Here is a 14,429-nt window from a genome sequence, read left to right as displayed (position 1 = left end):
TTGTTAATTGTGATAATGGATAATACGGCACAGGTTAGAGTCAGGCCTGTCATTGCTTTCTGAGTGCACCTCAATCCTTACCTGACTAATAACTGCTAATTGTACTGAATCAGTGGTGGTTTTGTGATTTCGACAACTGTCCACTGGGGTTTGGTTGAGTTGAGATTAATAAACTAATTTTACTTGAGCCATATCAAATGTGAGCATTGTTCATTATGACTTTCAAAACACGGTTACCGTAACATATCATAGCATACAGGATACAAACTCCAGACAGTAGCAGTATAATCTTCATAAACTTTATTGCATAACAAGGTTACATTTTGTTTTAGTCAAATCAGCCTTTCATTTAATATATAAAAGGAAAACGCAGCACATGACACACAATCATTCTGAAATGCACTCATCGCAATGATAATCATATCACAGCCGAACATACTCATTAACCCTAACCTTAGCGGTTCATAAAAAATTAATCTGTGGCAGCTTTTTCCTATTGTGCCGTGCTATTCTAGAACTAACCACACAGCACAATACAAATGAATTGTTCAGCCGAAATCAAGATTTAAGATAGGCAATAAGGTAGACATTATTTTAAAATAGTTTTTTACGTTTCAAAAGGTATGTGCCATGGGTTTGAATTAATTAAATCCAATACTTGGGTTATAGAGAAAACGATGACTAGAATACTCGCCCAGCATAATAATAATAATTTAAAAAAAAACAATTTTTTTTTTTTTTTTTTTTTTTTTTTTTTTGTGATGCTCATCAACTTTCTTAATGCAAACAAAACACTTCTTACCAGTATGTTTACAATAAGCAACAATGTAATTATATTAGAACATTTTAATCTAATGCTGTCATTACTAATGGATGAATCCTGGTGTGCCACATGTTAAGAAATACTAAACGAAAGTAAATGGAGCCAGTGACACACACGAGGTCCTGGATGTGATGACTGAAAAAAAAAAAAAAAAAAAAAAAAAACGAACAACAGTAGTAATGGTACTTCGGAGTAAACGGCTTTGTGAATTGATCCTCAAGCAAGTGGACGAGACACAGGCTACCAAGGAGGAAAAACACTTTACTTTAACCACTTTATGGCAGATCTAAAATTAGCTTGATTACTCAAATGGGTGGATCATTTTAGTAAGCAATCTGAAAAAAGACAAGAAGATCCAGGCAAGAAATAATAAGGATTTTCTGAAACATGGGACAGAAAACTTAATTATTCCTAACCTGAACTTTTCATTCATTAAACAGTATTCACTAGCATGCATGTCAAGTGTATGCAGACTGCTGTGAAATGTATGATTTAATGTCCAATTTCAATGAAAATTTTCATGACTTAGTGCTCCAGAATTTCCACTGGCATTCTCCCAGTTAAAACGACTATACCCAACAGAACAGAATTGTAGTGTATTTCTTATAGTTTTATCTTAAAAGGGATTTTTAATGCCATCTACATTTTCAGTATATTTGATTTATGTGACCTCCATTATAATTTATGATCTCAGCTCTGCTCATTGTTTACCACGCTTACAATCTATTCCGGCAAAAAAAAAAAAAACATCCCCTTTCAACCATTTCTGAAAGCTGAATATCTGAAGAGGAATAATCATTTGGGGTGTGCGACTGTAAAGTCTGTCCCCTCTGCACTGTTAGTAAATAGAAAATCTCTATACAAAATCCCAGTTCAAGCGAAGGAAAAAAATTACAGCTGCATGCAATTAGTACTAATTATCTAAAACTCCATACATGAATTCATAGTAAGCATGGTAAATAATGTTCATAGCAGGTACAATAGATAATGATATGTAACACACAGACATATTAAACAAGAAATAATACTCTGAAAATATACACGGCAAGTAAAAAGTAAAGTAAAAGTACATTATCACGAATCCCTGGCCAGCAACAGATCAGTGACATTACTAATAGTATTTTGAACGCCTGAATATGGAAGCTTTATGCAAAATAGCTCACATTATATGGTTTGCAAAGGTACCTGGTAAATTCACATTATCTCTGCAACGTACAACTTCATGCTGTACTGGGGGGGGGGGGGGGGGGGGGCAAGTACTAGTCTAGTGAAGAAGTGCTCAACACAAGTGCAGGATGGATTTGTTGATCTCAGGATTTGTCCAGTCATTCCGCAGGTCGTCCAGGTGATTATCGAAGTCAATCAGGTTGTCGTAAGACCTGCCTTCCAGGAGTGCAGACACTATCTTCTGGGCTTCATACCAGTCCTCACAGCAGTCACTGGGTGGGTGGGGGGGGCGACATTGGATGACAATAAACATTAACCCTACTGTTACTGCGACTCCTTGCAAGTTTTGTTGTTCAATCAAGTTTTCATCACAGGTTTTGATTTATATACAAACAAGCATATTCTACTTATTAAGAAGTTCATTTATCTATGTAAATGCAGATCATAAACACAGACAAGCCAAGGGAAACAAAGCACTCCGACAGAGGCTTCACACCAATGTGTTCATACACAACAACACACAGGAAGGTAAAGACTTACATGCTAGCATCTCTGCATTTCCATTTGTTGTCATGATGCTCGAAGACAGAAATTGCAGGGTCATAACAATTCATGGAAATGTTACTGTTATCCACCTGAAAACACAATATACTTTAGTATGCAAGTGTGGCATGAAAGGATTGCACTATTTGTTATTAATAACGGACAGCACTGACTGATCTTTTTAAGGATATATCTTGGAAACCGCTTGTCAGATGGATTTTCTTTTTGATCTACAAAAGAACTGGACTAAGATTCACTGAATGCAGTTGTGTATAACATTTAAAATCAATAATCATTTTGTTTTATTTCGTAAATCATGTTATAATGTGACCTTTCAACTCTGAAAGGACAACTTGTCCAGGAATGAGGAATGCTGTGTACCATGTAGAAAGGGAAATTAAAATGAGATTTGAAGCTAATTCCTCTTTAAAGTGATAAATACACCAAAACACCATGTACCATAATTAGTGCTGCCTCACTGAAGTTTTCTGCAATCCTTGCTGCTACTTTTTCTGCAAATTGATTGGGTCTGGAAAAGGGTATAAAAAAAGCAAGACGTACTCAGTTTAGCAGGTGCAAGAGCATAATAACTGTGAAACGAAACCACTTCAATACAATCAAGTTTGAAAGGCGCACCTGATTTCCTTGATTCGTTCATTGGCCTGGTAATACCCAGCTATCACATACTTATTTTCCTTACACCAGGTGTCAAGCTGGAAAGACATTGAACAAGACAAGAGGTCAAAACAATATACAGTAGGTTAAAATACATTGGGAGCAGTTCCCTAATGTTTTAAAGCACAGTAGAGTCAATTATCCAATCTTTGATCAACTGTACTGTCTAATCAACCAAACGCACCTGTAATCACGTGATGAATTACGTGTGGTGTATTACACACACAGCTTCTGCTGCTAAAACAAATACGAGATTTAGCTGGCAAACAAAGGGCCAGCAGACTGAGGCAAATGAAAGTTACAGAATTATTCTGACCTCCAAAACCTTAGATGCAGCATTGGGCATTAAATTGTTGCAGTTAAGCAAATTAAAACAGTCAACTCGTTCTTGATCGTTCTTGTTTTTCATCAGTAAGGGCTGAAGATCCCGTCTGTTACTGAGCAGCTAAGAACTTTTATTTGATTAATTTCAACTGCACGTTATTACAATGAATTAGCAGCAAGTATCAAAGTATAGATACATTTTACTGATTTATTTATTTATTTATTTTTTAAGTTTAATGATTCCTAAAGTTCTGTACTGAATTGTACTCTTTGATGAATTTCAAAGTTTGGTATATGGTATGTTTAATTACAGTATTTCATTACCTTAACTGTAGGTGTTAAAGTTTTACTGGATTACATTAATCAAATTATTTGTAAAGCTTTGTAATTGTGCATGCTTAATGTGACAGAATAGGTTACCAGCTATAGATCATCAGTAGGTACTTGTGTACCAAGTAATTGTGTATGTTAACTTTATTGCATACATTATTAAAGGTACAGTAACTGTTATTAATACCTGTTGGATTATCCAGACAAATCGATTATGTGAACTAGTATTGTTCCCAATTAGTTTGGATACTTGACTATATATAGTTATCTAATACCTGTACATCTCACTCAATGTGAACCTCAGCCACATTATTGTAAAGATATATATATATATATATATCGTCAGTGAAGACAATGTTGCTCCTTGCAGATATTTCAATGCCCCTCGTATTTTCAGGGCAGGGAAAAGCATACTAAAGCTTTTAAAAATCTTCTGTTTGCAATGTATGTCTCACAAGTGCAAAGAAGCATGTCTCAGTTTGCATCCCTTATTTTCAGGTATAGTGGTGCACTTCACAGGTTGGCCCACATTTTCAATGGCTTTCAGCTGCTTTCCCTGGTGACTGTCCTGATCTACAATGACATGCTTTGACCCTCCTGAAGTACAAGACCCTGCACACTTTTTTTTTTTTTTTTAATGAAGACACGCTAGATGTAACATGTGCTATCCTTCAATACTGCAAATGAGTAACACAGCGAATCGACGTGCATACTGTAACAGGATGTTGTTATGGAATCGTTTAATTTACAACACAGAAATATATTTAGAAACGCATCTTTGCAGTGACAAACAGAACGAAGACAACTGCATTGATTACAATCTAGTGTACTTCCTTACCAGAGTCAAAGCAATTTCCATCATTGGTGCCAGCGCGAGAGTACCATGGAACAAAGGCACACAGTCCACACACACAACCGACTGGCCGTCTTTTCGCTTCTTATTTTCGGCAACCAACAGACCATTCACCGCGCAGTGGGGATACTTAGCAGCGTGCAATAACATTTTACAATATGCCTGAGTGGTTAACTTAATTATAGTCATCTTCAGTATTATTCGTTGCGGGGCGTGCAAAAATAAATCTATTAACAATTAGACAAAAATAGCTTAAAATCCCAACGGCATCAACCTTACTATGCGCGTCTACTAGAGAATAGCAGATTTTATATTTAAATCGAGAACATTTTGCAGAAAGAGTAAAAAAAACTATATATTTCTTTCCTATTACAACTATCGTGTTTGACCTTTTCACCTACTTGTAGTCATCTGAATTGAAGATTTAAATTAATGAAACGAGTAATTACATCAGATTGCACTTTACATACAGTCGTTTTGCCATAAAAACTACTTCTGTCCTTGATAAGTGAAACTGTATTTGTGAGTTTATCCGGAAGACATGCGTTAACACAAAGCTATACAATTACAGTAATATATTACAACCCTCTGTCGGCGTTCATGTTGAATGCTATCACCGGTACCGTAAAGCACATAAGGCTTAAATAGAAATTCATTATTTAGCGGCAGTAATGAAACCAGTCACTTTGCTCCTACCAAGAATCCAACGTCCATAACTATAACTGCAGTGGACACAAAGCCAACATGTCAAACCCAAAGCTATATTATAAATAAATAAATAAATAAATACATTAAATAAAATCTTTACGCTATCGGCGCAAAACTGTCGCAAAACTAATATTCAAAAACAATACATTTTTTTTTTTTTCACAAAGGTAATATATTACCTGTCAATTACTAACGAGATTGTTAAATGCATGATTGAAAATAAAATAAAAAAAAATCTCATCTAGATTTAAGTAGATATCGTTCTCCCCTTGATTTTTTCCCCCCCCCTTACCCACAGTCCCTCAGTTTGTGGAGTCTTCCTTCTGTGTCTCTTTGCGCAAAGTGGAGCTGCTGCGGCAGGTAACGGGTTTGGCAAAATTCGTGGAATAAAGCAATGTTTTATTTTTTTTAATTTGGGTCATTATACATTTTTAGTTAAGTGCGTTTGTTCGAAATCTTTTTGTCTTTTAATGTAAGGGTCTGTAGGCAACGTTTTCCGATTAGTAGGTTTCAATGGACTCGGTTGAGTTTGACATTGAGTCACCGGCAGAGAAGACGAAGAGGTTGTCTCGGCTTTACGAAGCAGGCCTGGTATTTTATGTGGTGTTCATAAAAGAAATCTTATTCGGTTGGAAGTGATATAGTGTTTTAGTGTTACGTACCAACAAAAAACGTCCCTCTTAACACATTTTACATTAACACGATGCGTGACTCCGGTCACGTTGACCTTGTGCTACATCGAAGGCATTGAGTGAGGTTATGACTTCTTACCGGAAATATTTACAGGATATGCAGGAGCTAAAATCAAGCGGCTCGGCGTTGATCTGATTCGCGGTCAGATTTCGTTAACTTACTGATGGGTAAATGACGTGTGAAATAAATTGTTCGATAGAATTACAGAAAAAACAACAACAACAAAACACATTGGGCATTTATTTTTGTGAAATTTTTCGAAGTGGTATCAAAACCCAATTTAAATGGTATTATTATTATTATTATTATTATTATTATTATTATAGGCAGTATGATAATTCAACACGTAGGATCCGTCAGAATAACTACAGTTGGAGCTTCAACCCTTTTTTTTTTTGGTTACTAAAAAAAAAAAAAAACCCTCATCGCGACGTTTATACGTGGAAATAAAAATGTCTTGTGTACAGTATGTGCCCAAATGTAACAGCGGCAACTATTTTATTCTGATAGTAACCTTTTTTTTCCTGAGTTGTGTGCTTTTGTATCATTTAACTGGTAACTAATGTGAAATGGCATATTTTTCAGAATGATTGCATCTAGAGCGCTTAGTCTTGTGGGCAGGAGGGCAATTTCTACCTCCGTCTGTTTGCGTGGTCATGGTAAGTACCTTTTGGCGTTATCACACTTTTGTACATATTGTTGTTAATTGTATTTTTTTTAAAAAACAACCACCAAGAGTGTTAAGTAATATAGCTATAACGTAGCTATCATGTATGTTGTACTATTTATTACAGTAAACGAGGAAAGGCGCATGCAGAGTACTGTACATTCAGTATCTTGTTTGCAGTATTGGTATGTGTCAGTGGTTTTTGACCTCGCAGTCTAATCTGTTAGTCTTGACTTGATTTTAGTGTGAAGGGCAAAACATTAGCATACCTCCAAAGTGCAGGCACATTTCACTGAACTTCTAAAACACTCCTGTTAACTCATTATTTCCAAGGGTGCATCGAATTGCATTTGTTTCTGGAAACACAAAGAAAATGTACAAAATGTTGTCCATTATTGATGTCTCATAGTACAGGACCAACAGTAGAGTAGTACAGCAACGTTTTTTAGACAGATACGACTCTGTTCTCAATATGGTGTAAAAAAGTCAGCAATAGAGAACATGGTTGTGACCTTTTAACTGTGTAGAAGGTTATAATGATCAACAGATAACCACTTGTGAAAATAAGTTGTAGTGTAAACAATTGATTGGATGTGTCCAGTCAGTTGTGGTCACTACATTTTTGTATTATTATTTTAAATAAGTCGCTATGAAAAAATAAGAACTTAATGGTAATTGTCTAACTATGAATGTAATGTGGCATTACTGCACCCACCAGATCTATCAGACAAGGACAATTTATCCTAGGTAAAAAAAAAAAAAAAAAAAAAAAAAGTTGACCCCTCCTAATTACTGTTGGTGGCAGATTGTATAGTGTCTTTGTAATGACCCTTGTGCTAAGCTGAGAAACCCAAGGGTTTGTTTTATTTTGTATTAAGTATGTTTTTAAAAAATATGCAATGAAAGGCAACGTAACATATTTCGATAAAGGAGCAGGTCCCCTCTAATGATAGATTCTGTTTTTATTTGTTTTTGTTGCTATAAACAGGGGTTGCAAAGGTGGAGGACTATGCGCTTCCAGCTTACTTTGATCGCCGTGAGTCTCCGCTGCCTGATGTAACTTTTGTGAAGCACCTGAGTTCTGAGCAGTTGGCTCTGAAGGAAAAGGAGAAGGGATCATGGACACAGATGACAGAGGATGAGAAACTTGCATGTATGTATATAGTGCAAGGATCAATCTGTAGATCAATAGACCTTAGCCTGGAACTTGATATATGTAGACATTTTATTTTACCACAGTTATAAAGATGAAGAGCACCAGCTCTACAGGTGTTTCTGTAATATGAAAGCATTTAAATTTTTTTAATTTGCTTCATGTGCTACTGCTGCAACTAGTAGATTTTAAGGTCTGTTTGGTGGATATTAAAAAAAAAAAAAAACTCTTTGGATTCTCAAAAGATAGTGTACTGAAGGATGCACTGTGGAAAATATATAAACAGACACCAAGTAACATTTAACATAATTGCAGGACACTGCAGCTTAACTAAGGCCCTGTCCACCCTCTGCCTTTAAACCATCTTAAAAGTGCTAAATACTACTCAGCGTTTTAATACTGTACTCAAGAACCGGACTTGACCACCTTGGGTAGTCTCGAGTCCGGTTCTAAATTAAACCGCATCAGCTAGTGCGGTTTGTCAGAAGTGTTGACGCTGTGATACCGAACTACATTTTTTGAGCATCCTCCAATAACCCAAAATACTTTCCGATATGTTTTGTCACGTGGACATTACAAATACAGTACTCAGAGCAGGTGCCTGAAGGAGCTGAGAATGACTGTCAACGCTGCTGTACTCTATACAATTTCTGAGGCTTGTTGTAAAATGGTGAATCATGGAGCGACGTGATCAGATGCTGAAATCAAGGCACATTGAAGTTCTTCTTGACTAAATTAATCACTCAAAATATGAGTTCAAAATGAAATTCACACATTGATAAAATGTACCTTGTGCTTTTAAGAAGCAAAACCATAATGTTCATGCTAAAGTGCTATGTCTTCCATGTTCATGGGCTCAATATTTGCAAGGTTGAAAACAGGCAGTGCATGGTGGGATACTATTGTATTAAATCCCACAGTCCATTGCGCCGCTAGAAACTGTAACTAAATTATTTTAATAGTGTTTGTACGCATTAAGCCAGACTAAACATGAAACGGTACTTTAGTGTGGATGCTTTGTGCTGGAAATTAGAACGTTTTTGAGTATGGTTCTCGAGATCGGTTATGTAGTGTGGACGGGGCCTTAGAACACATTAACCCTAATTTAAATATGCATCTGCTGCCACTATTAGGGTTATATATTTTTCCTCAAGGGTTTTATGTAACAGATATTGTTGACCTGATTGTAACTAATTCTTAAATCAACATACCTGTTTCCTGTGCCTTTTCTCCCCAATAGTGTACCGCATCAGCTTCAACAAAAGCTTTGCTGAAATGAACAGGGGAACACAAGAATGGAAATCGGTTGTTGCTGGAGTGTTCTTCTTCATTGGGTTAACTGGTTTTGTTGTCATGTGGCAGAGAAAATTTGGTGAGTAAAAAAAATATTGAAAAATAATACAACTGTATACGTAGTAGGTTTACCTGCATACTGTTATGGAGCATTTTCCATAGTTTGATTATGCAGATGTACACAGTAATCAACATTGTAAAATTGTTTTTAATAAATAACCTGTTTAAAGACACAATAAGGCTGTAACTTAAATGCTGTCTTATGTGGGATTAATCTCAGGATGTATGAATACAAAGTTATACAATGTAGAAAAAAATATAATATTTAGATGCAGCTACAATATATAAAGACTTTTAAGGAAGAATGCAGCATAGTAAAGCTTTGAGTGTCTTGAATAATAATGGTATTAGTCATCTAAAATAAATGGATGTACTGGTGGTACTATACCATTTGTCTGATAGATCCTTCAGTACATTGCACAGACAAACATTTATACGCCACTACATTTGTATAAGAACAATAATTAACTTGCAAATGACTCCACTGCCAATATATATAAATAATTTGTTGCGTTATCCATCTATCCTCAGTCTACAATAAACAGACTACATCAGTAAATGTAGAATAAATGAGATAGCAGCTCCTGGTTAGCAAAGGAATATTTACACACGGCCAGCATGAGTAAACATGGCTTCTCAAGTGTAATCCTTCCCAAGGTAACCAAGTGTTTTATTTTTGTAACACTTCTGTTGGTTTACGGGGTTCATTTAAAATTGTGTGGTTTGGATGTTGTGAGCTTAGTAACAGCAGCTGGTATAGCGCAGGTACAGTAGCCTACTGAGGATAAAGGAGGCGGAGCCAGGTGTGGCACTCTGCTTCTAATTGCACACTTTGCAGTACGGTATAATGTAGTGATATTTTCATGGCTTGGATTTGTACCATTGCTATGTATAACCCCTTTCTACTATTTATTCTTTAATTCTGCAGTGTATGGTGATGTTCCACCAACATTTACTGAAGAGTGGATAGCTGCCCAGACCCAGAGAATGCTGGACATGAGGATGAACCCAGTCGAAGGATTTTCAAGCAAATGGGACTACGAAAATAAAGAGTGGAAGAAATGAACCAACTTTCAGACCACTTAACAACATACACACAACTTGCTTGAATTTTAGTTCCGTAAATCTTGTTGCAATGTTACCTCAGCCAGTACATTCTGGAAGTACACTTCCTCTTAATGTTATTCTGTAAATGTTAAATATAATAAAACTCCTGTGTTTTACTCTGAAATTTTAGATCTTTTTTTTCTGTAGATTTTTTTTATTAGGATTTAGAGCTTTATTCCTTTTTGAAGTTTTATGTTGTACATTTTAATCCGTTGAATATGTGGATGTTTTCCCATCTGTCCATTTGACTCCTCAGGTTTAAAGGAGTGAAACAAATGTTTGGCCCAAAGATACGCTGATATGGCCCTCTAGGGAAACTCCTTCAGTGTCCACATTCTTTACTTTCCCAGCCACCACTTAGCTGCAATACATTAAAATAGATTTATTCTAATTACTAAAAACAATGATGCATGATCTGCTTATTACATGTTGCACAAAGAAAAAATACATTGTATATTCTGAAACATCCACTTATACATTGTTTATGAAACAGTTGTTAACATACAATATTACTTTTTTCATTTTAAAAAAATGATTATGGTTTGTAGTCTTAGGACAGAACATATTGAATCCATTCTTCTTGTTATTCAGAAAAAAAAGGTTCTGCCTTCAGCCAGTGGGTACTATAACTAGAGGGACTTGCATAGAAATGAACGTACTGTAGTAGGGTTATGGCTTAGTTTCATAGTTGAGCAGTGATGGGTTACAACCCACCGGTACATTTTGTTCCTGTTAAATTGCAGTCCACACAAAGCTTATCAGATTTATTATTTGGAAATAAATGGTACATCACAGCTGAATTGGAATTGTTTCACACTTTATTCCAAATGAATGGAAATAATACACAAATGTTTGAACTTGATTTCTGATGTTAAATGGTTGTTTTCTGTTAGTTCATGAAACTGCAATCCATGTTTCTATAAGCTTGTAATTGGGGTAATCAATAATACAATAATAACAGGACATCACAATATCAGTTCTGTGAAGAGCAGGGTTATTGTTTTGCAGCTTTACAAACTTCATTTTATTATTCATACGGCTGGTTTTGAAAAAAAAAAAAAACATTAGCATTGATCTTGGAGTTCCAAATCTTTCTTTTGTGTACAGCAAAGATTAGTGCTATGCGAGTCCGTGAAAATAGCTGTCACTGCAGAAGTGACTCTTTACAACAGCGTATAGTATTTGCACAAATCTGTCCAGCCTAATTAGATGCTTCTCGTCATTCAGTAAAACACCTTGAATAGATAGTACCCTGTATAGTTAAAGTATAATCGACACGACTAGGACTCGGGGTTTATTTCCTTGTTACTGCAATTACATTTTTTTGTTTTGTTCTGTTTTTTAATGTAAGGGGATATTTAATACATTTGGAAGCAATTACACAGTTCAGTACATCCATTCAATCAAGGTCAAAAATCTGTTTTTGTGTTTAAGAAATACAGCGTTTAAATAATGTTTCCATCACTTAGTGGGGGTTTGAGTATTTATTTAAAGAGGCTACAGTACTTACATTTATACTTGTTTTCGTTTTTAAACGTGTTCTTGTTCACAGGTTCTGTAGTGTATTGCAAAACCCGACATACAATAGAGCACAGGTCTGTTACACTCAATCTAATTAAATTAAACAGGAAAGATAATTCTATATATCATTATATATATATATATTATATATATATATTATAATCTATAATATATATATTATATATATATATACTAAACATCCCAACATTGATTATACATTTAATTCCGGCGTACAGTACTGGTCTAACGTGTACATATACGCTGGTCAAATAGGTGGTCTTTATTTCGCGCTAAAATCTAAATGGACTGGGTTCCCAGGACAGATTTTGGTACAGTATTGAGATAACAGGTACATCATGGTCACTCTAATGTCTAATCCGTTCAGCTCATGTCACGAAGTCTGTACTGTTGAGATGTGGTTTGTGTTTACTGAAACTGAATCCAGAAGATAAATTTGATTTACGAATAAATGTTACTGGTGGCTAATCCATCCTTCATCGCAAATGTTCGTGTGCGCCCTTTTATATCTGGAACGGTTTCTTCGTGCTTATGAAACACCAAGATCTCAATGTTATGTGTACAGCTCTCCAGCGACACAAAGCCGTTTTGCGAGATAAGGCCGCACGGTGTGCACTATAAATGTGTTTTTGTATTTCTTTTTATTTCAGATAACACAGCTTTATTCGTATTCTGCAGCCATCGGGAACGCATAAGGTATGGTTGTTGCTTTGTTTACTTACGTGTTGCTAAGTGGAAATACGGCATATTTAATGTCATTCTTTGCATCCGTTACTTTTAGTTTTTTTTGCAGGAAATGTAGTCAATGTAAAAAATTAAATAAAACAAATAAAAATCACTACTTCATGATATTAACTTAAAACAACATGTACATTTTTTAAAAATGTTTTATTTTATTTTTATTTTTATAATGCTGTTTCTTGTTTTGTGTTTTGATAAGATTACAATCTTAGATGATTATTTGATGCAGAGTTGCAGTGTAAAGCCTTGGCTGAGGGCTAAAGAGCTAAATATAGCATGGATTGTTGATTATGTAATGGTCTTCCCATACAACAAACTTTATTGCTCAGTGACAATGCTTGTTTGCCTGACCTATGGTATGACTTATTGTCAATGTCCCTAACTGTTTATTATATTAAAACTATTTTGTTGTTGTTTTAATGTTCATTTTCCACTTTATTGCCGGTGGCTGCATATTGACCATCAGCAAGTACCTGAATATTTAAACTCAGATGGGATATGGGATCAGAGACACAACCCTAACCTCAACCTCAACCCCATCCCTTTTCAATGATGGAACATGACCTGGATAAATTGTTAGGCACATGACATGTGGGGTCTAAATTTACCATGATTAGTAAAAAGATGGTCTAGTTTAACCTAAAATGATTTATACTTCCGACTAACTGAGTGGAATTGAGTTCATTCGATGTGCATTCGATGTGTGTGCAAATTGAGAATACAGGAGCAGCATTGTACTGTAGCAACACTTCTAAAAATATGATGCTTTAAAAAAAAAATTTCAAAAATGATTCTTGTTCTCTGGTATAGTTTTCTGTTTCAGGCATCACATACTGCTGACAAAGCTCTTAATGCCAAGAACACCAGGTGCAAAAATATGCCCACATGTTATACCTGGTATTTAAGAAATACAGTACCGCAGTATTTCAATGTAGTGTTTCTTATGTTAGAGTAAATGTTTTTTACATTCACTAGGGGCATAGTGTTTCACAGGGACATGTTAATGGCTATACTCCTCTGGTGTACCTGCTGTGCTTAGAGTTTGTAGAGGAGTCTGAGAGCAGTGGTGCAATCAGTGAGTTGTCAAATGATGAGTGTAAAAAAAAAAAAAAATATATATATATATATATATATATATATATATATATATATATATAATAAATATAAATAAAAATAAAATAACTAGTATTACCTCTGTCAAAAAAAATCAACATAGCCGAGATTATATTGCACTCAATCATTTCTGCTAAAGGATAGCATTGATAGCTGTGTGAGCAAGTTATTCATTTTCAAAGTTATTTAAGGTAACTACTGACCTCTAGGTCACAACGATGAATTTTACTTATTGTAGAAAATAACCTTTTTTTTTTTTTTTTTTTTTAATATTTACAGATTCTGAGGACAAAGCCAGTTTGGCCAAAAATTGAGTCACACACATTCTGTCTGTGTACAACAATGCCAAACCAGTACTCCGTGTAAGTGAGGGAAACCGATACAAAAATGGCTGTTCCGTTTCTTGTTTATGACAAACACACGTCAGACTTTAGTACTACAATCGTACCAAAGTTCAGTAGGGGTTCTTTATTTCTGTTTGTTTCATTTAGTGCTCATGAAAGGTTACACTAGCTACAGTATTGGCAACCATTGTGTCAGTAGGTGCCACGAGAGCTTCCCCTCACAACAATGCAAGCGAGCAGGGCACTGTTTGCTGAAATTTGCCAAATTGTGTGGTGGTTTTGAGATGTGAACTATA

The 14,429-nt window shown here is 35.4% G+C and overlaps 2 protein-coding genes across 3 annotated transcripts; one reads left to right on the top strand and one right to left on the bottom strand.

The window, feature by feature from the left end:
* Positions 1-285: 285 nt before the first annotated feature.
* LOC121325776 (ER membrane protein complex subunit 8-like) lies at positions 286-5,503 on the bottom strand. 2 transcript variants are annotated; one of them, XM_041268774.1, is made up of 5 exons: positions 4,701-5,503; positions 3,170-3,246; positions 2,993-3,062; positions 2,531-2,625; positions 286-2,262 (listed from the first exon to the last, which is right to left on the bottom strand). In XM_041268774.1, the coding sequence occupies exons 1-5, from the start codon at positions 4,902-4,904 to the stop codon at positions 2,103-2,105; spliced, it is 606 nt and encodes a 201-aa protein (XP_041124708.1). In that variant the 5' UTR covers positions 4,905-5,503; the 3' UTR covers positions 286-2,102. The 2 variants fall into 2 exon arrangements, with proteins under 2 accessions (XP_041124708.1, XP_041124709.1); XM_041268775.1 differs by having other exon boundaries at positions 5,412-5,485.
* A 218-nt stretch (positions 5,504-5,721) lies between these two features.
* LOC121325777 lies at positions 5,722-10,520 on the top strand. The gene is made up of 5 exons (XM_041268776.1): positions 5,722-5,783; positions 6,702-6,775; positions 7,772-7,936; positions 9,177-9,308; positions 10,218-10,520. Exons 2-5 carry the CDS (start codon positions 6,703-6,705, stop codon positions 10,352-10,354), a joined length of 507 nt encoding a protein of 168 aa, XP_041124710.1. The 5' UTR covers positions 5,722-5,783; position 6,702; the 3' UTR covers positions 10,355-10,520.
* The last annotated feature ends 3,909 nt before the right edge of the window (positions 10,521-14,429 follow it).

The sequence above is a fragment of the Polyodon spathula genome, chromosome 13, assembly GCF_017654505.1.
Source record: "Polyodon spathula isolate WHYD16114869_AA chromosome 13, ASM1765450v1, whole genome shotgun sequence".
Taxonomy (NCBI): domain Eukaryota; kingdom Metazoa; phylum Chordata; class Actinopteri; order Acipenseriformes; family Polyodontidae; genus Polyodon; species Polyodon spathula.
Note: the sequence above shows the minus strand (reverse complement) of the source record. Positions and strands in the feature narration are given on the sequence as shown.